The 22,162-nt window shown below is 37.8% G+C and overlaps 2 protein-coding genes across 8 annotated transcripts in view; one reads left to right on the top strand and one right to left on the bottom strand.

Moving 5' to 3' along the window:
- LOC139130747 (protein NPAT-like) overlaps positions 1–22,162 on the top strand; it is a 70,478-nt gene that overhangs the window by 6,537 nt on the left and 41,779 nt on the right. The gene's annotated exons all lie outside the window — the stretch shown is intronic.
- On the bottom strand, positions 2,535–22,034 carry LOC139130746 (CREB-binding protein-like). Of its 7 annotated transcripts, none has more exons than XM_070696531.1 (26): positions 21,584–21,955; positions 18,988–19,200; positions 18,517–18,784; positions 17,989–18,114; positions 17,578–17,733; positions 16,157–16,376; positions 15,714–15,831; positions 15,391–15,508; positions 15,081–15,229; positions 14,093–14,245; positions 13,340–13,973; positions 13,109–13,227; positions 12,616–12,855; positions 12,339–12,427; positions 11,095–11,205; positions 9,776–9,832; positions 9,409–9,486; positions 9,057–9,124; positions 8,511–8,658; positions 8,031–8,177; positions 7,408–7,521; positions 7,010–7,175; positions 6,547–6,720; positions 6,192–6,347; positions 5,655–5,930; positions 2,535–5,158 (listed from the first exon to the last, which is right to left on the bottom strand). In XM_070696531.1, the coding sequence occupies exons 1-26, from the start codon at positions 21,764–21,766 to the stop codon at positions 3,182–3,184; spliced, it is 6,258 nt and encodes a 2,085-aa protein (XP_070552632.1). In that variant the 5' UTR covers positions 21,767–21,955; the 3' UTR covers positions 2,535–3,181. The 7 variants fall into 7 exon arrangements, with proteins under 7 accessions (XP_070552632.1, XP_070552633.1, XP_070552634.1 ...); XM_070696532.1 differs by having other exon boundaries at positions 11,095–11,175; XM_070696533.1 differs by having other exon boundaries at positions 16,157–16,289.

Below are 22,162 nucleotides of genomic sequence, written 5' to 3'. Positions count from 1 at the left end.
ATTCATCCTTTCTAATGAGTTACTGTCCATCAGTTTTGCATACTTAAAATGAATGAATATATGCTGTGCTTCAAGATGTTTGGGGAAATCTTCACCTTTTCTCAACTCCATACAAGGAGGAAAGTGAACTGTTCATCCATGATGGGAATGGGATTGTTCAAACAACACAAAATTTTACAACAAAGGCAAAATTTGGAGTATCTTATGAACCTTATGAAAACTTTTGTTGGGGTTATGGCTTGCCTTTTATCTTACATCTCTGAAATCTTCAACTCGATCGAGGAATTTCTTGAATTTCTATGAATCCACCCACATTCATGATTTTCTTGCGTCAAAGAAACTTTAGTAGTTTTTGTCACTTTGGACTTATAGGTTACATGGGTATGAACCTGTCCAATATTCCACATGGCAACCCCTCATGGTTAAATTTAGTACATTATGTACAACAGGGCTTCATGAAGTATGGAAGCTTGTGTATGCCTACATTATTCAAAGGGAAGCTTTCCTGTCAGAACTGCTTTCATCAGACAATGTGCAAGGCTCCTGGATAGTGCTTCATATTTATGGAAGCATGGGCAAGTTTGAAGCAGGATCACATCCTTTTTTTAGCTCCGCTGTCCGTGACACGGAGCTTATCAAATAGGTTGATTTTCCGTCGTCGTCCATCGTCGTCGTCGTCGTCGTCGTCCGTCAACAATTGTCTTCTCCTCTGAAACCACAAGTCCAATTGCTTTGAAATTTTATATGCAGCTCACTTGGGGTGACCTCACTTAAGTTTGTTCAAATCGTAGTGTAATTTGCATATTTGTATTTTTGGGGCATTTTTTGGTGTTTTGGTAAAAAAATCTTCTCTGAAACTGCTTGTCTGATTGCTTTAAAATTTAATATGCAGTTTGTTTAGGGTGTCTTCAGACAGATTTGTTCAAATTGTGGTGAAATTTGCATATTTGTATTTTTAAGGCAATTTTTGTTATTTTTGGTAAAAAAATATTTAAAAATCTTCTCCTTCAAAATGACCAGTCAGATAGCTTTGATATTTGGTATACAGGTTCCTACAGATCACCTTAATGATATTTATTGAAATTATGATGAAATCTGCAATTTTGTATTTTTGGGGCAATTTTTGCCACTTTTGGTCAAAAAATGTGTATTTCCAAAACTACTCATCTGATAGCTTTGCAATTTGGTATACAGGTTCCTACAGATCACCTTAATGATATTTATTGAAATTATGATGAAATCTGCAATTTTGTAATTTTGGGGCAATTTTTGCCATTTTTGGTCAAAAAATGTGTTTCTCAAAAAGTACTGGTCTGATAGCTTTGAAATTTGGTATACAGGTTCCTACAGATGAGCTAAGTAATATATATGGAATTTCTGATGAAATCTGTAATTTTGTATTTTTGGGGCAATTTTTGCCAATTTGGGTCAAAAAATGTGTATTTCCAAAACTACTCATCTAATAGCTTTGATAGAGGTTTCTATAGATGAACTAAATAATATTTATTGAAATTATGATGAAATCTGCAATTTAGCTTTGCAATTTGGTATACAGGTTCCTACAGATCACCTTAATGATATTTATTGAAATTATGATGAAATCTGCAATTTTGTAATTTTGGGTGAATTTTTTCCATTTTTGGTTAAAAAATGTGTTTCTCAAAAAGTACTGTTCAACAGCTTTGAAATTTGGTATACAGGTTTCTATAGATGAACTAAATTTGATCTTTTGAAATTATGATGAAATCTGCAAATTTTATTTTTTGGGGCAATTGTTGCCATTTTTGGTCAGAAAATTTTATTCTCCAAAAAACTACTCATCAGATAGCTTTGGTTGACATGTTCTTAGGGATGATCCAATGTGATATATTCAAAGTACAATGAAATCTTCTATTGTGTATTTTTGCAGCTATTTTAGCCACTTTTTTCTGGCCACTGCATTGAGCTATCAAAGATTTCCACCTTCTTCATCAACATGTGTCAAAAATAGTTACTCTACATAAACATAGCGGAGCTATATCGGCCATTAGGTCACTAGTTCTTTGTTTGGCAGTGGTAAAAATTGTAGCAAACAGTAACAGTCACAAGGAAGTTGATGCTCCCCCCCCCCTACGGCATCAGTAACATTGCATTCTGAGAGATTTCGACACTATCATAGTCAGTACTTTAGGGTCCATACCCATGTAGTTGCTACACTGCGTTGACTTAACAACAAACATGAAGTCAAAATAAAAGTCATCTGCATGGGCTGTTTTTCTTCCAGAGCCACGGTCCCTAACTGATGATAGATAAAGATAGTGACCATCCAAACTTTTGTCATAGTGATATGCAGCAGTCATCCATACATTTTCTTTATACTTGGATAGATTTTTGTCAACTGGACATTCTCTCACTCAAAGGAAGGGGCAGTTGGTTGTACACCACACCAGTATCCTGACCATTCCTTTTCAGCCAGCATGGCCCAAGTCAAAAGGAAACGTCAGAATACCATGAACGGCGACAACGAAAGAAAACTAGAACAAATGCATTCACAATTAAAATTGGAAAAGTGCACACATTTATTAGGGTTATGCTTATCATGTGTAAGTAGGAAATAAGCTCTTTTCATGTGCCTTTTTGTACAGTGATTTCATTGAAGAATTCCCATGTTTTTTTCTCTTTTTTTCAAATATTATTATTTATATATTAGAACCTGCATGATTTCATTTTCCCTATCATTCAATATTATAAACTTTTTTTGACACAAACATGGACAGCTACCACTTTTTAAAATGAAAAAAAAGAAAGAATTGTACAGTACAATTTTCAACTACTCACTAAAACTCTACTTCATGTCTTGGGAAAAAAGAAGACAAACAAGATTCTTAAGTATGCAATGGTCTATGATTTGCCATGAAAAGAGAAACATTTTTTCAAGGCTTAGCTATACAAATTATATATTAAATGACACAAGAGTTTACATGTACATACAATCTACAAAAATCAGTCTTGTGGTACATCAGGTTTCTCCTGACATTTAATATTACCTACGACTTGTACAGATACCACAAGGAAAAATATAAAATAAAATGTTAATAAAACAGCTCTTCTTTCAAAATTTTTTCAAGATTTCTTCTTTGGAAAAAAATGGGAAAAGGAAAAAAAATATCACTTGGACCAACTGTCATTTCTATACTGTGTACTACAAAGTCTCAACAAATCTGGTAAGTTGGTCCTGTGGAGTAAGTGGGGCCATTTCAGTGTCCTCTCTGTTTAATGCTGGGTCGGCAGGACTTCTAAGTTGGGGCATGTTTGGATGTTGGGTGGGATTTTGTGGCAGCATTGGTTGGTCAGTCTGCATTGGTTCAGGTGGTCCTACGCTACCTGGATGTGGAGAATGGCTTTGCGGTACACCGTGAGGTGACAACTGAGTGTGTGTCCTTGGCGAAGGTACGGGTTGAGACTGCGGTCTCGGAGATGCAGTAGGATTAGGTGACCTGACCTGTTGAACAAATGCAGCCTGTGGTGATCTCACTTGATTCATAACTTGTGGTGACTGAGCAGCCAGCATTTGCTGCTGTTGTGGACTCATGCCAGCCTGTACTTGTTGAGAATTGGCCAACTGCTGTTTCAATTGTTCTTGCTGGGCATGAAGAAGTTGTTGCTGTTGTTGTTGCTGGAACTGTTGAAGTTGATGGCTTGCATCCCCGGGCCCTTGTTGGTTGGCAGCGACAACTTGTTGCTTCAACTGTTGCAGTTGTTGCACTGTAAGCTGTTGCCTTCTCTGTGGTTGTGCCTGACCAAAAGGCATCTGAGATGATTGGAATTGTAACTGGTGTGCACGTAGTGAATGCTGCCACTGTTGCTGTTGTTGCTGCTGCTGCTGCTGTTGGGCCGTCAATTGCTGTTGAGCCGTCAATTGTTGCTGGGCTGTCTGTTGTCCCATCTGTTGTCCTAACTGTTGTCCCAACTGCTGACTCATCTGCTGCATTTGCTGCTGACTCATCTGTTGTCCCAACTGTTGACCCATTTGTTGCTGTTGTTGCTGCTGGTGTTGGTGCTGCTGCTGCTGTTGTTGCTGTTGGTGCAGGGACCGTTGTCTGATAAAGGCAGCCATAAGTTGTGGATTTGATTTCAGAATATTGAGTACTTTCTGCTGCTGTTGAGCAGTGCTAGGTCCTTTCAAAGTGTCCAATAACTGCTGCAGTGCAGCCGACGGTACATTTTGTCTCAGTCCCTGTGGTGGCATTGCAGCATTTCTTGGATGGGGCTGTATGCCCGGTGGCATAGGCTGAATTTGCTGCATCGGTTGACTGGGTACTGATGCTTGGTATTTCCACCTTTCCATTCCACCTATCGGTCCCCTGACAGGTTGTGGAGTAGGCTGCATGGGTTTCTGTGGTTGAGGAGGTGCACTACTTGGCGGTGGCATTTGATTCATCTGATTTACATTAACTTGTTGTGGTGCAGGCATTGGACTACCTTTACCAACGGAAGGTGATGGTGTTCTCTGCGGCGGAATCTGCTGAGCCCTCTGTTGCTGCATTGTTGCCATGAGTTGTGCATTTTCTGCAGCTAAAACAGCACCTGGAGGGGGTGTTCCCATGTTCTGCGTTGTCATTGCTGTGGCAGCAGGTTGTTGCGGCGGCTTGACAGGCTGTTGTTGTTGCGGAATACTGGGTGAGGGATGAGATTGTCCTGGAGCAGTATTCTGTGGAAGGGACGCTGGCATCTGTCGCTGTTGCATGGTAGCCATACGTCTACGCAGCATCTGTGCCTGCTGCAGCCTGTGTTGCAGCTGCTGCTGACGAAGCTTGTGTTTAATGTTCAAGCAAAACGGTACAGGACATTTTGCTTCCTGACAATGCTTTGCATGGTAACAACACAATGCAATGAGCTGTTTACATATTGGACAGCCACCGTTGGTTTTCCTCTTGCAACTCCTAGTGTGCTGCACAACACGTTTCATCTTCTGACAGCTTGGCAAACGACAGTTGGCATCCCGACACTGACAGGCATGCACCAAGGACTGAATACAGCGTTGAATAGACTGCCGGCGGGATTCCTGAGGACTGCGTGTCTGATTGGCTTGTTGGTCAACATCAAGGTCCAATCCCCACTTGTCCATTTTGTGTTCATGGCTAATTTTCTGATAACATGGTACACAGAGGTCATAGTCCTGAAACAAAGAGTAATAATTTACATATAATCATGTAATTACACTGTAGTTCAATGACATTTTGCAATTTTTCAAATTTGGCAAATAAACCAACTTGTATGGATGTTCTGATATTACACACAGAAGATATCTATACCATTGTCTGATGTACACAACTTACAACCCACTGTTCAAAGAATGGGATCATATGAAATTTTGGCGCCGAAAGCTTTAGAACTTGTAGTAGGCTAAGCATATGTAATGTCTCTATAATCAATACTTAAATACTAGTACGTATCAAGCTATTCTCTTGTTTAAACTAAATGGCAAATGTTCAGAAAATATTATGCAACGTGTAGGAAATAACTGTGGGCTATGCAATCAATCAAAATATAGCAAACACGGAAATTAGTGTGAGTTTGCAAGTAACAAAAGGAGTATTGTCAAGAAAGTCAATCTGAAAATAATATCTGTAGAAACCGTTTGAGAAATAAAAACTCCAAAGAATTGTACTTACATCACATACAGTACAGTGATATCTGGTTTCTACATGATGCTTGCAGGCATTACAAGTATATACAAATCGGTCCTGGCCCTGATTATGTAGTTCAACTAGCATAGCCATACTGGACCACTTTGCCCTCCGCAGTGAAGAGAATTCGTAGTGTCTTTCTCTAGCCAAAGTCAGGAATGCATCACGTCCATCCATCAGATCACAACTTGTCAGTGGATCATGATCAAAGGTTGGTGATGGATTTGTTGGGAGCAACTGTAGCCTTATCACAAAGAACACCTGAAGATCATCAAAGAAAAGAACAAAATATTCAAACTCTACATTCCTGATCCTGACACAACCTCATTGTCATACACTCACTACACATTGAATTGATGGCTACTTTCACATTGCATTTTGTTCTCCATTAGTTTGTTAGCATATTACTTCATAGTTTGGTATCAGCAAAGTAAAACAACGTCTGACGTCTTAGAGAGATAAAAAGCGACACAGACACAACTTGACATGCTACACACTAAAACCATCATATAAACTACTTGCCTCTTTGTGTTTTTCCATGGTAGTGTAGAGTTTCTGGGAGAGATCATTACCCTGCTGAGGGAAGTTGGGCTTCTTGTTGTTTTTACGATTACTATTGCTCTTACTCTTGTTGGTTTTCTTCACTTTCTTCTGAGCCTTCTTACTTCCAGCTTTACCCTGAAATCAATAAGATGAACAGATGTATTAACATAAGATAATCCCATTTGCCAGCAATTCTTTCAGATATTCTCCTCTTCACAAGCTTGTTTGACTAGTTCACAGCAAAGATTCAGTCCAGATTACCTTTCATTATGATAAGTCAGATTGATTTCAATAACTTTTTTTTTCACAAGATGTAGCTGACAAAGTGACTGACCTGTTCTGCTTCTTCCTGTGAATTAGCTGCAGCAGCTGCAGCTTTTCTCTCCTCTTCTTCTTGATCTAACTCCTTGATGCTTTCCTCTAGAACATTGGGCCAGAAATCCCCTTCAAAATATGGCAACTCTTTGGCACTTGACAGTCCATCTTCTGTGGCCTGTTTCAGAATATCCTAAGAGGACAATTTACAAATAATGCAGTTAGTCAAGATGTATGAATGGGTGGGAGTACATCACCTCAACGGTGTTTTAAATGTTATCATGATCATAAGAACTTTGCTTTGTCAATGACACTGTGCAACTGCTAATACAAATGCTGGTTGAGATTAATCATGAAGCTGAGTGAGGATATACGTGACTTCAAGTTATCAGCTGCAAAAGCATAGTAAAATATATTTTCCATGAGTTCAATTTTGAATATTTGAAAGACGGGATGATTTACAGAAAGAAAATGAACATTACCTTGAAATCCATAACTACTTTATCAACTACTGCTTTGTCTAACATTTTACGGTACCAATCCTGGAGTCTCTTTGGTTTGGGTATTTTTTGTTCCGGTGGATGACAGTGGAATATGTAGTCATCTCCCTCACTTGGTGGACATGCCCAGATATGTGCCATTTCATACCTTTGGAGGAACACAAACAGTTTTCAGATTCAACGAAGTTCTTGCTTGACAGTTTTCTACTCAACTGGACTAACTGATGATGTACAACATGGTCTATATGATCTTCCAAATCACTTCACACAACATTCTTTTATACTTTTCACACTAAATTTTCTGACTTCTGCAGAATTATTGATGACCTAAAAAAGGATAGCTGCAACAAAATACAAAACATCTTGAAAGAACTACTTACCCACAATTCTTGGCATACTCCAAGTAGGCAATTAGAATTTCATGATACACAGCAGTACGGAAATGACGAGGTTGGAAGAAATGAACACTGTCAAGATAGGAAATATACACTCGCCTGCAACATAAGAACAGTATTTCATTGTGTTATTGTCTGCAAATAGATTTTCAATCATTCACACACAGTTACAAAAATCTTCAATGATACATTATTTGACAACTCATGCTTCTAATTGACTATAATATATTTCATACTGAAGCTATTTTAGTCAGTTGTGTTTTTTGTAAAATAAGTCCCGTGGATGATGTGACTAAACTCTAAATACTAAAACAATATCACAAGTACAAAATATGTGATTTATATAGGTCAAACAAAGTACTGACAGTAAAGTATAAGGCTTGATATGCCACTTAATTGATAACAAAATACCTTTTTTCTGGACTAAAACTGCAAAAATGAAATGTCACTCCACTGGCTTAGAGCAAAACACTCCAATAACACGACATGACAGTATGTCTGTACAAGGGAATGATCTTGTATTTTGTGAGTGCCCTTTTTACTGTGTTCTCATTTCTGCACTGACCTACCATCCCACAGTGGCCATCATATTCAGGAGTTAGACTCACCTAGTGTTTGGCATTGGGCAATCCGAGCCATACTCTTGAACATGCATACCAAAGAAACAGACATCTGTACCATCAATTTCTTCAAAAGCAAATAGAGCCTTGGCCCGATATGGGAAACTATCTGGAAGTTCACCATTGTCAACAAACCTGTAGAACAATGTCAAACAAGATAAAACTATTTTGTTGACTTCCCAGTTCGGTCTGACTGCATAATGTCATAATAGTGATGCACTTTGAATACTGCATACCACTGTTCTGTCATTTCACACCCCTGACACACAATATGTGGCATTATCTTGGTAAGTTTCACTATACAGTTTATTGGAATGGGATTATGTAAATGTGAGTATTCATTTATTCATTCAACAATACAGTTAGCTAGAAACATCACCCTAACTATACAGAGTTAAAACCGTAGAGAATGTTAACTTTTCATACCCTTGAACCAAATCTTTTTAGAGGTGATAGGCAATATCTTACCTGCTCTTCATGCCTGCTTTCACTTCTACTGTCTTATCTGTACTGGACACTACTCGGATTGTCACTTCCCCAGCACCACTTTGTTTGTCTCGAAGAAATTTATTAACCCTATTTTCTATGTGTGTACCTAATTTACTGGTTTGTAATCCTGAAAAAGATATCAAATAACAAAGTGGCATTAATTGTCTTTCTACCAGGCTCCACAGAGAAACCATAAAAATAAATACTACTTGGGAGAAACCGGATTATTAATATCAATACCAGTACATTTGCAAAGTCATTGCATTCTCATCAAAATTTGGGAGTTTCTAGAGATTGGTGCTCCTATTTCTTTCACCTTTTTGCACACTTGATTTCCTCAGCTTTAGTTCCATTTTCGCCACAGAAAACAACAAAATTGTATGGTAAATATCATAAGCCAGAAGACTAGTGATGGTTGAAGTCTCATTACAAAGGTTTCATCTGTCAGTATTGCAGAAGGTAAAACTTCTCTTGAAATTTCAGAGCTGGATAAGTGGTCTCCAGAAAACACTTTGAAGTACTTACGTTTTGCACAAAATTTATTCTCCTTCCTCTTCATCCCCCTTGCTTTCAGGCAATTGTCACATGTGAATCTGCCAAGGCAAACAAGTTTTCACATTACACAATATTTAATCACAATTCTGCAAATCAATATTCAAAAGGCAACTTTGCCAATGAAAAAGCATACTGACTAAAATGATTTCAATTTGATTTTGTGACAAAAGAGACCAACCATAAAATACACAGACTTATGCTTTCAGGCATTTTGTAAAAACATGCCATAAATCATCATAAAACCATTCTTCATAAACAGGGCAATTAAATCAGCTTCTCACAAATGTTCATACTTACATACACATAAATACCGCACACTTACCCTCCCGGCCATATTGTTTCATTGTGAAGGACACAGATTTGATGTACTTTGCGACCACACTCTAAACAGTCTACAAAACTGCAAGGCAAAGGAAATGCATGGTCAATCATTTTACTGTTGTACATGTCACATCACAGACACACTTCACATTCCGTATCTCCTTGGACAAATAAAAGAACTTGGCCTCAACAGACATCATTAAACTGGGATCAAAATCAGTGCAGCTTAGCTCAATCAATATAGGTTCAATAGAGATCAAACTTCATCTATCAGAGCTCTATCCTTTCCTGTTTTCAAATTCGTTCATTCTTGTACTTATACAAGTCATCATGAAACAACCAATACAAAGAAGAAACCTGATACTTACGGTTCTACATCAAAAGCATTATTTGTGGCTTTCTTGAACTGTTCTTTCCTTATTGTCCTGTTACAGTGTAAGATAGAAACAAACAAACTTAAGAAATCTGTACACATCAATGATTTTGATAACATTAAGTTAAACCCATTACTGTGAATGCAACTTGACGTTTGGTAAGATGGTCCAGTAGCATGTGTGTGGCAAAGAAAAATTAGGTCAAAACTGTTTTTTGTATTATTAACAAATGTGACACAAGCTTACATCCAAAGAATGGTTGGGCTGATAGTCTCTTCAAAACACCCTGAATGGTGTCATGCCCATGAAATCATAATAACTGAAATGATATAATTATCATGGCCAATTGTACATACATGCCTTGAGAAGCCAAGAAGCTCTGTGGTATAATGCTTTAAAGTATTTTGATGAAATTTATTTCTGTAGTCACTTGCACAGGGCCAAACATGTGTACCCACTTCTCAGAATGGCACTTTGACAAAATCTGGTGATTCTACAGTTACAATATGAACATGTATTTAAGAAACAGCAACACACATATACATCTGTACAAAAGTGGTTTTATTCAATCAATGGACACCCTACCAAACACCATTACATTACATCATTGCAAATATCAGCGATTTTCAGTGCAGGAATTTGTGAGGTATTTTGTTTTCTTGTTCAGATTTTCATAAATAGTCACCATGATGTTACTTTTCAGTTGTAACTATCACAACCTAACACTTTACAATCTGGCAACAGTTTTGGTAAATATAACATATAATATTTCTCTAATGAGGGTAAATGGAACTTGTCATAGGTACATGTAGGGAAACACTGCAAACGTTTTCAAGACACAGGAAAAATTGAAAGTCAATACTGACATGTTGCCATTACTTTATGTAAACAAATAAAATTTAAACTTTTCATACTTTCATTACCATCCTTGATTTCAGAATTGCTGTGAAGTATGATGTTACATGTAAATTCAATTTGACTCTGATTGCATGTTCTGCAGAAATGTTCTCAGTATTCAAAGTTTTGAGTAATTGAACTTTGTATGCCACTGAGATCCATTATGCATGCTTTCCCTTGGCTTTTGCAGAGGCTAAGTGCATAAGGGATACAGACAAAAAAATATTTTCATTGTTCACAGCTGATTAAACTTCATTGGATAAATCAAACATATTAATTACTTTATCATATCTGACCTAGTATATTTATTTGACTTTTGATTAAGATTCTAAATCAATGAGGGGCCTTAATGATTTATGGAATTAAAATACTTCTCAATACTTATAGGATGGATGTTATGATGAAATTATACTTACGTTGTCGGTGAGGAGGGGTCATCTCCCAGAGTGACAGTTTCTCCTCTAATCTCACTAAAACATTTCTCACAGTAATGGTATCTGTCAGAAAGAAGGCCAAGACTCCGTGAACTGGATGTCAAAGGCCACCACGGGAACACCACCGTACACAACATATACAAACAACACAAAAAGAGAAAGCAAGGGCAAGCAATTAGCCAAGTTGTGCCAAAATATGAGAAAAAACATCAGGTTTTTTTGTCTGACCTGCAGGGAAGTGACTGAGGCGAGGGATAAGCTTTGGCATTGATGGATTTTTTTAAAACCCATATTCCCAATATTACTGCTACAATTAGCATGTACTACAACAAAGCCTGTCACCAAAAATCACAGAAGCATGAACATAGAGTTTGCAGCACTGGAACAGGACTCATTGTGGCTTGAATATTGAATGCATGCAGGCGCAAAGGTGGAGAGGAAAAAAAATGGATGGTGAAGCCACATCACTTTCCTGCAGGTCACAACATAATTTTGTTCGTAGTTGTTTGTAGCACTAACAAAAACCGATAGATTTCTGGGTGTGTTATGCAACCAGCACCTCTACATTTTTAAAATTGGACAAAATTTTATTTCTGTACTTAACTAAACTCTAAGTATGACAGATGCAAAATTAAACTATAAGAATTAAGATGACATGGTAATGAGCTATGGAGTTCTTTCATCAGCTGATTAATGACTTTTGCAATGAAAGATATCTATCGGTTTTCGTTAAGTAGCTGCAATCAAGATCCAGCCATTACAGAAAGTAACCGGCCTGGATATTCAGTCATTGTTAGCAGAATTTTGGATGCTTGCACCTTGCATGTGGTACAATAAAACCACACCATGCAATGTGCACATAATAACTGCTTGGTTAATATCACATCTAACATTACTACAACTGTCAACACCAACTGGAAATAAATTACATCTACATTGAAATAATTGGTAACTCTCATCCCCATTCTGCAAGTTCACAATGAGCGTTGCTTCTGTTGTACACTTTCAACTATTGCATTGACAATATTCTTCTTCTTCTTCTCTCGTCTTCCAGTGACCTCACATTATATCATTTGTTGGCCGTAAACACTGCGCAATTTCTTCTGGTCTATTCCATAGTACAGCATTCACTACTTATTCATTGACATGGAATTGTAGAGTCTTTCTCCTAATTGTGATCAAGTACTGTCTCACAACTAACAATAACAACAACTGCTTGTACAAACCTGTTTTGATAGCTCCAATAACTTGCATCTCTTGGTATTGTACACAACTGTTTCCCATAACAACAAAGCACTTGAGGGTGGAATACATGCTGTTGATTTAAATGAACGTACATTTCTCAATAAATAATCAGTACAGACTATGAACCACAGAAATGACAAGATTAGTGAAGCACCATTCCTTTGTTGGTCAATGACTGCTACTTATACTATATCCAGAGTTTTGATCACAGAACAATGTAAAGTATTCCTTGCAATGAATTGCAGCAAGTTCACCTACCTTTCTACCGCAGCAGTACCCTAACAACTGCATGACAGGATCTATTTCCACTTCAAAGACCTCAGCTAATTTTGAACAATATTTATACACTCTTGAGGTCTTCCTATTGTAGTGCCAGGCATTTTCAAACATCAGCCACACATCATCTACGTACTGCCATGGATCTTGATATTGCCCCGTATCCAGTTTCCTCTTAATTGTTGACAGATCCATTGGATTCTTGATAATGTCAAAATAATCCTAGAACAAAACAAGTCTCTCATTCAGCTTCATTGAATTTCTATGCAATACACACACTTCTCTTTTCTTTTATAAATAATGAAAATTCACTACTTGGGATCAACCATTTCATCTCACTTTAAAACCATAAGATGACATGAGTTCAATTACAAACACAAGTATACATCCGGTGTTCTCTTATGCATGTTGAGGGCTGTATCTACCAACAGCATTAGAACGCTCATATTCTACAGTAATTGTCTATGTGACTTACAGGTATTTGAAGTAACTTTGGATCCACAGGTTGTCTGAATGGCAAGGATTCTGGATCTTGTTTGTACAGCTTTTCAAGGGTTGGCATCAATGCTTGTCGCAACTCATCCGGTCGGAATACTGGAGTTAAAACAGATGAATACCAACATTAGACAATGATAATTTGCCACCATGTGTCACTCTGTTATGACTCAGTAGGTAATACACAAACTAATTAGTAGAACTGATTTACCTTTTTTCTGTCTTGGTGTTCTTGGAGGAGGCATCTCACCACTACCAGGTTTTGGAGTAGCGGAAAGCATTGTGGTGGTTGTACTTCCATTGCTATCAGTAGTTGATGTGGTAGTAGTTGTTATGGTTGTAGTAGTTGTAGTGGTTGTTCCAGAACTCTCAGAGTTTCCACCCATTTCTTGTGATTCTTGCTTCACACCAGGCTCTGTCTTAACCTCTATTTTGCCCTCACTGGACACTGGTGTGGTTGCACCATTGTCCTTGCCAATGGAATTAGACTGTGTCACTTGAGATGAAGGCAGTTGTTTTCCTCCACTACTGGATTGCTGCAGCTGTCCGACTGGTACTTTCTGCTCTTGTACAGAGGGACTTCGTTCATTCTGCTGTTGAGGTTTGGAAGCTGGGACTTGCTGCATCTGAGTTGATGGCAGCTGTGGCTTCATCTGCTGTGGTGGTTGCTGCTGTGGTGGTGCTTGCTGCTGTGGTGTTTGAGGTTGCTGTTGTGTTGTCTGTGGCTGCTGTGGTGTTGGTTGTTGCTTCGCAGCAGTCTGTGGTCTCTGAGGCTGTTGTGGTGGAGCCATTGGTAACTGTGGCTGTGGGACTTGTGGACTTATAGACGGCCGTGTCTGTACAGTCTGCAAGAGAAGAAAGAGATATTAACATGATGTGATTACTGATGGTATAAGGCTTACCATGACCCATTACCACACCACCATACATGCACAAAGGATGAAAGTTAGCACTGATTTCTAACCTGTTGATTTCTGTCTTGCACTGCAACCTGTTCCATGGGTTTCTGAGATGTCAGTTGTTGTTGTGGTTGTGTTGGTGGTATTGGAGGAGGAGGTTGTGAAGCTGGAGGAGTAGTCTGAGGGGTAGCAGGTGTTGATGGAGCTGATGTGATCATCTGGTGACAGAACCAATTGTGGTTACGAGTAATTACAATAACAGCAGGGGGCCTAACATAAGTTCAAAGGTCGTAGGATACAACATGTGTAGTATAAGTGGTGGTAAGAATACCAAATGCATTTCATGACCACCGAATACAAAGTGGGAGTACAATTACAGAGCAACTCCCCTGCACTGAAGAACCACTTTGCAGTGTCAGGCCAACAAAGTACAGTTTTCAGAAAGAATGATTAGAGGAACAGAGTAGAGAGCTATAAAGTATGCAGAACAGGCAGTTAATGCTCAAGCTAGCATTGATACATATAATGCTCAAGCTAGCATTGGTACATATTCATAGTGTCATGACAACTGTATCTGCGATGTGACGATATATGACAAATGCCACTGGGGTCATGAAATGTCTTCAAGATCATAGAAATGAAAGTTAAGAAGACCTGTGTGTTCATCCCATCTGCAACTGACATGCAACACAGTCGTATGTGACATCATCCACACACTACAAGATGTGTCAAACCCACCTGAGCAGAATAGAGTTCGCGTATACTATCCACGTCAACACTTTGAATGCAAACAAACACTTCCACACATATATTGCAACTGCACGGTTCATATTATTCACAGCTTTACAATCAAATTAGCTTACACACAAAAACGTGGCATGGTTGATATTGTTGATGGCTTCACAGTCAAATTACCTTATACACAAATAGATCTCAAAGCAGCAAACAGAATGCAGTGATATATGAGAGATGTAATGTCTGTCAAACTTACAGAACAAAGACACTCCAGTGTTATTTGAAGCTGATATTTGAATGAAGTGGAAAACTACTCACAGATGCTAAGCCTGGGGAAGGCGATGGAGTCAGACTTGGTGGTGCTGGCTGTTGAGGTGGTGCTGGCTGTTGTCCTGGTATTGCTGCTGGCGGTGATGATCCAAATCCTGTTCCACGACTTGAAAATGCCACTGCATCCACTGGTCCATCTGATAGGTGGTATAAATCATATAAATTTATGAGAACCCTCCTTTGAATGGATGTCACTGTCTTACAAACTGAATATGTTGTTCTGTAAAGAAAACAATGACATCAGTGTAACAATGCTGCCAAGAGAGTATTGGTGTTCCAAGAAAAAGACAACACTTACTAGCAGGTTTTACAGGATTACCAGTCTTGGTAGCTTCTTGCATCCGCCTCTGTCGTTTCTCTTCCAACTCTTTCTGAATTTTATATATCTTCTCTGCCAGCAGATGATAATATTCTTCCTGTGGTGTGATATTTAACAGATATTAGTAATTTGTTTCTCAGAAGGCGAGCTTTTACATAACTCATTACAACTTGTCCACATACTGACCTTGTATGGTCTTAAAGACATTTGATAGTACTTCCTTTTAGGTCTACTCTTGGCACTGCTTGCGAATAAATTCAATGGACATTCTACCAAACCAATGCAATGAAGATGGAACATACCCTGCTGCTTGCAGATTCATACATGTCTCCTTCTACTTTCCGTGCATACGCAACAAGGTTACCCATTCTTCTGTCTTTCATTGCTGCTGGGTCTGGAGAAGGAAATATAGCTTGCACCCTGAAAATAAAATGAAAAAAAAAACATAAAATATTTCTCTACAACTATTGAAAGCAAATAAATACAATAAATTCCAGTATTGCATATATGGAATATTTCTCTACAACTACGCACATGAGAGTGGGGACAGAGCACATTTCAATGTTCTTCTACATCAAGGATAAAATCATGGGATAACACGGCTGTAGTAAAAAGTAACAAATGGACTGTTCCTTACAGTGACTTAACAACACAACACAGTGAACACAATGAAGTATTTTCAAATCAGCTCTCTGTGTACCTACAAAGGAAAGGTGAACACAGATAAGAACGGGATACAACTTACAGTTTATGTACAAGGTGGTTTCTAAGATCTGGAGTCACATGTTGATGCCATGCTTTGGAACCTGAAGGCTGATTGAGGTCGCCTGGCAATGTTACAGCTGCTGGTGAGCCTGTGCTTGATCCTGGACTTGTACCTAGTATATTAGGAACAGTGTTAGAAGCATTCAGCATTTCAGCAGGGTTACCAGATCCTAACCCAAACCTGAAATTACCACTTTTTCCTGGAAAGAAATTTAAAACAGTAACGTTTTCACACAAAGGCATGCTGAAGTGTAACTTGTATAACTGGCTTTTCTACTCTTTCCTTCTTCAACATATGCATATCAACTAAGTCAAGTCACTGCAGCAAAACTTTCATGGTTTAGAGAATAATTTCAAAACAATATAATCCCATTCCTTCGAGTATCTCCTATTTACTGGATATGTTAACTTGGCTTTCATACAGAGGCAGGATTCAACATATGTCTTGTGGGTGGAACACAATGCAGCCAGACATGCAATGGACTAAAAATGAAGAACAGATTTATTGGCAATTGGCACTGAACATGTTGATGACTTTGAATTTGTTGCCATGTTAGATTTTCTGGTACAGTAATAGATGGAGAGGTGTGTCAAACTAAAGTACACAGCTTATCAATTCCACTTCATACAAATGGCTATCATGAAAGAAATGAATATTGATGATTTGAGACACTGGAAGTACAGGCTGTACTCAAAAATTAGTTATATTTGCAAAAAAACATTACTGCCTGTGCATGTATACAGACCACTAGAAATGTCCAACATTTTTTGGAAAACGTCATAATTTGTGAATGGGGACAAAGCTACCCTCTACTACTGGGTTACTAGTGTTTAAAAGCAATCAACCTTGCTTTGAGCCGAGAGGTTACGATCTGGGTTCATACAAATTCATAAATAATCTACTTCAATCTGTCATGATACCTACTAAAGAACACGAGATTGACAAGAAAAATGTATTTCCTTGTATACAGTAGTTAGGAATGTGATAACAGTCCGGTTTACTAGAAATCAATTATTTAAAATTATTTCAAAAAATATGCAACTGTGATAACCATTCATGGGTTGAAAGAGATCAGCAAACTTTGCCCTAAATACAGACAAATTACCAATCTTGTAACAATCTTTCAGTTTCATTTTGGGCTCGGGGACCCTTGACAAGTTTTGCACCACTGAGTACCTGAGGAGAATATGTAGACAAAATGCAATTTCAAAAAATATATAGTGCACATGCCTCATAAATGTCTTCATTTGTCTGTTCATTCTATGACTGATTGCCATGAACTCCATTAAATGTGCCCTGCCAATATCCCTAGCTGACTGTCACTGATTTCTATGGTGACTGTTAAACAATAAAAGTGACCACAGAAAAATAAAATGAAAACAGAATAATGTAAAACTGACCTATAGGTGACAGGAGACTTGGCCTCTGCTGATTAGCTGTACTGTTGCCGGTGTACTGTAAGCCAAGGGCAGCGTATGCTCTCTCCATGGAATTGTGATCAATCTGTGGCTGTGTTTGGCCAGTTGTGGTCAATCCTGTGGCTGTTTGCAACAATGCTACACATTGGAAGAAAGTGTGTATATATTTATATGCATACTGATCAAATGTCTTTGACACTGTAGTAAAATATCTTATTAATTATTCACAAGACAATACTGGCAATCTCACCACCAAAAACTTCTACACTAACTCAAAAAACCACATAAGTCTTATAATGCCATAAACACATGCACATGCGATTACATGGAAAGGTAACTTGAACCATGATGCTAGATTCTCTAGAGAACTTTTCTCAGAAGAAAAAAATATACCTTGAGTGGTGGCTTGATGCTGTCTTCGATCTGAAGCATTCTTTAGAGGCAAGCATACCGGACAGTCATTCCGGGTACAGTTTTTCCAATGTGAAATGATTTGTCTGGAAGATGCACAGTGTGCCACTGCAGGAAAGAACAAAAGAAAAACATTTTTTTATACCCCAGGCATGACATCACCAAAAGTATGCATACGTAAGTGAGTATTTTGTATTGGAATTGCAAACCCTAAACCAGAACCAACAACCATGACATGAGTGTATTTTCTTAATAAAGTGTTTGCCACATACAAGTGTATGGGTTGTGAAATATGAAACTTCCCAATAAGTATGAAATATGATATAAACCTGTCCTTAAAATTTCATGTGTCAAACAAAGTTTCACATAAAAATGAACCAACATCACTCAGGCCACATTTTTAAGCAATTTCGTTGCAACCTTCACCCTAACCAACAATTATGTGAAATGTTGTGGAAGACACAAATTACATTCAACAGAGCATGCAGATATTGCTACAAGATTGCATACCTTGGCAGGACTTTCCAGCTTGGCAGTGGGTCATGTGGTTGAGAACATTTTTCATAGTGCGACAATGTGGCAAAGAACAGTGTCTGATTTCCCCATTGGCTTGCTCTCTTCTCTGGCATTTATGAGCATGTAAAAGTAGTACTAGTTGCTGCTGAATCAGCTTCCTTTTCTCTGGGTCTGCAGTCGGTGCTGCTGACGGAGCACTTACTTGTGCTTGAGCTGGTTGTTGTTGCTGTTGAGGTTTAGATACCTGCTGGTCTTGCTGTCCCTGATTGAAAAGAAAGAATTGAAAATGTTACAGGAAAGGAAGTAATCTTTTAGTCGTTCACAGCTTACCACTTAATGTCTATGGATACAGATCAGGTGTACTTGCTAACAACTATACGTTATGGACATGGACACGCATTACCAGTATCTGAGTATATACATTTGTCGAACATATGCAAACACATAGAGAACAAACAGACTTACGATATTTATTGTTCTAGGATGGCCTCCCATACCAACATTGCCACTCATATTAGTCATATTTACAGTCATAGTGGACCCCATGCTTGCTGCAGTAAATGTCGTTGTCATTGGGGACATAACTGTTGAGGCATGGGTGGAATGACTTGATACTGGAGACGAAAAGTTGAGAAACGGGGTGTTTCCTGGTTGGCCTAAATTTGATATCCCGCCAGCCTGCAAGGTGAATAAATGAATTATAATTTTCACACATAAAATTACACTTGTGAAAACTTGGTAGTAAAAAGCATGTGTGATCTATGAATATATATGTTATGGTCTACAATAAAAGACAGAATTCACAGAAAAGTAACTAGGTAGTCTTTAGTAGACGTCCGTAGTAGCATTGGCATCATTTCAATAGATTGAAATTTACCTCACAGTGTATTTTAAGAACTGATGAAAGCTATGTGCTTTGTACAACAGTTTTCCTATATAGGTACTGCTGCAGCATGCTACCAAGTACTCAACTTGGAAACTTCAAAAAAGCAGAGATTCAGCAGATAGTATCAAAAAGATACATTCTTGATTTGTTAACAAATGATCAACAACATAAGCATGAACAATTTTTGAAATAAATGCACCACTTAAATTTGGAGATGAATGTATACAAAGTCAGAACAATGACTGACTTGAAAACAGAACAGCTCTAACAAAAATACACCTACAAACAACATGTCACTGGCAATTTAACCTTTTGACCTACTTTCAATAATTCACTCTACTGTATATGACATTGAATACAGAACCAAAATGTATACTACAATTGCAAAATTGCTACTCTTACAACCACAAAGTATAAAATATTTTTATAAATTTCAAAAGTCCACACACCTGCTGAGGTTAATAAGCAACTCATAAGTTTTCACTGCAATTTTTTACAATACTGTGCAGTAATGTTGAGCAACTTTCAGGATGTTTTGTTATCCTTACCATTATCACAAGCCAGTTTTTTTATCATTTATGGAATCATGACTAATATCAATGCTTTCAAAAAATAACAAATCCTGACAAACTGATAGATTTCCAAACTGCCTCCTGGACAGCTCTACTACTGCTAACACTAGACAAAGCTATTATTTCCCTCCATAAAATGTTATGCTTCTGAGATCTTGCTTCTGTTTCAACATAATAACACACTGAAATGGGATTTCCATGCAACTCTTTTAAATGTTTCATTTTTCATACTGCCACAAGAAGCATTCAACTTGTCAAATGACTCTCACCAGGAGTCACAAAACATAAACACGTACACTGCAGCAGAACTTGATCCCAGTGTAACCACATGCATTCATGCAGTATTCACATAAGGCTCTTTCTGAAATACATGTCAAGTGCCTGGCCCTATTTGTTTAGCTCTCATGTCGACGAGTACACTCTTTTGGTTACCCATATTATTCTTTGAAGCACTAATAACATTACAACTAGCATTATCTTTGAATTGTGCAAAGTTACTAATTTTTCACATCTACTATCTGGCAAGAACCTGTTGTATGTCTCATACAATCAAAACAGCACTTTGCATGAATGATAAGATATATTTTTTACATAAATTATTTTGAAATGAAAAGATGTTGCAGAAATAAATGTTGAAGTACCTACATACCCTTTTTGATGTATTAATTAATCACAAAACACTTAATACTAAAAGGCCTGAGTTCAATACAGATTCTAAATTATTACTTAAGATATAAAGACATCATTCCGAACATAACATGAAAAACATGTCTAACAACAATATGTTCTTACAGAATAAGTCCATTATCCATCAAAAGGAAAACATTAATTTACTCTCACCAAACATAAATTCAATGCAAAGAATGGAGCAACAATAAATCTAGCAAAAAAGAAAGATAAAGATTTGAAGACAATAAAACACTGAAAAATATTACAAGCTACTAAAACAGTGTACACACCATGCGTGACTGCTTCTGCTACCATAAATACACACTGCCTACAAATGACATGCCACATTGTACACCAATTTCACCAAGAAAATATTATCTATTTTGAAATTTATTACATACACTGACAAATGTGAAAAAGGAGAATTATTATTATTACGGCGATGAGATTTCACACAAATATGTGTACTTGTAATTGACCAGAAATCCATGTGACCTATTCTTCACCACCAAAACAATCTTGAATTGTAGAAGACTTGCTGCACAGCAATCATAATATGTACAAAGATTTGGTTGATAATTGAACATGAAAACTAAACTCCATTGGTAAAACTTCAATATGCATTAAAATTGGTCTGTTCCCCTTACTTTTTCACTTAATAAACCACACACTGAGCAATAAGTCATAAAAACATTGGTTTACAAATCTGACCTTGAACAGAGTTGCTGCCATGTTGTGTCCCGTTTCCAAACGTGTCTACGACACATCACTTTCTTTTGCAATCCTACCTTTGGATAACAATCATTTTTCATTTAAAAATCATTGCTTTTGAACCTGAACCATAATATATTTCTTACTTACCTCATAATTTTATTGTCAAGTCTTTGATCACACAAAACAACTGCAAATGAAATTACAAGTGGTTGTGACCTACCTTTGCTAATGCTTGGGCCTGTGACACACTGAGGCTAGGATGACCTGCTAAACCACTTTGCGAACTTTGTTGGGAAATTGCATTTCCTAAAGCATTATTTCCAGGCATCATCGCTGGAGAACTAACAGCAGTGTTCCATGTAAGAGTAGTATTACTTGAAGATAAAGAATATGGTCCGTTCATTAAAGGTTTATTAGCTTGTCCAGCACCACCACTGCCCTGCAGCAGATGCGATGTACTGGAGAGTTCATAGAGTTTGTCATTGCTATAGTACTTGTAGTTGCTATACTCGTACTGGTGTCATTGCTCATACTCATAGCAGTTGAATTTGGAGTCTGTCGTCCAGCGGACGTGTTCCCCACGGAATTTGGGGGTGACTGTAGACTGTTTGCCACTGGGCTTTGCACATTCACATTGTTTATGTTCCCATGTTTGGGCTAAGTTGTATTTGATTCTGTTGGTTGGGACTTGCATTAGCATTACTAGATACATTTGATGAAGTCCTCGGCGGTGAAGATAAAAGCTGTGAAAGTTGTTGATTCTTTTGAATCGTATCCGACGGGCGATCAGGGCCCGTAC

Source organism: Ptychodera flava, chromosome 4 (genome assembly GCF_041260155.1).
Source record: "Ptychodera flava strain L36383 chromosome 4, AS_Pfla_20210202, whole genome shotgun sequence".
Taxonomy (NCBI): domain Eukaryota; kingdom Metazoa; phylum Hemichordata; class Enteropneusta; family Ptychoderidae; genus Ptychodera; species Ptychodera flava.
Note: the sequence above shows the minus strand (reverse complement) of the source record. Positions and strands in the feature narration are given on the sequence as shown.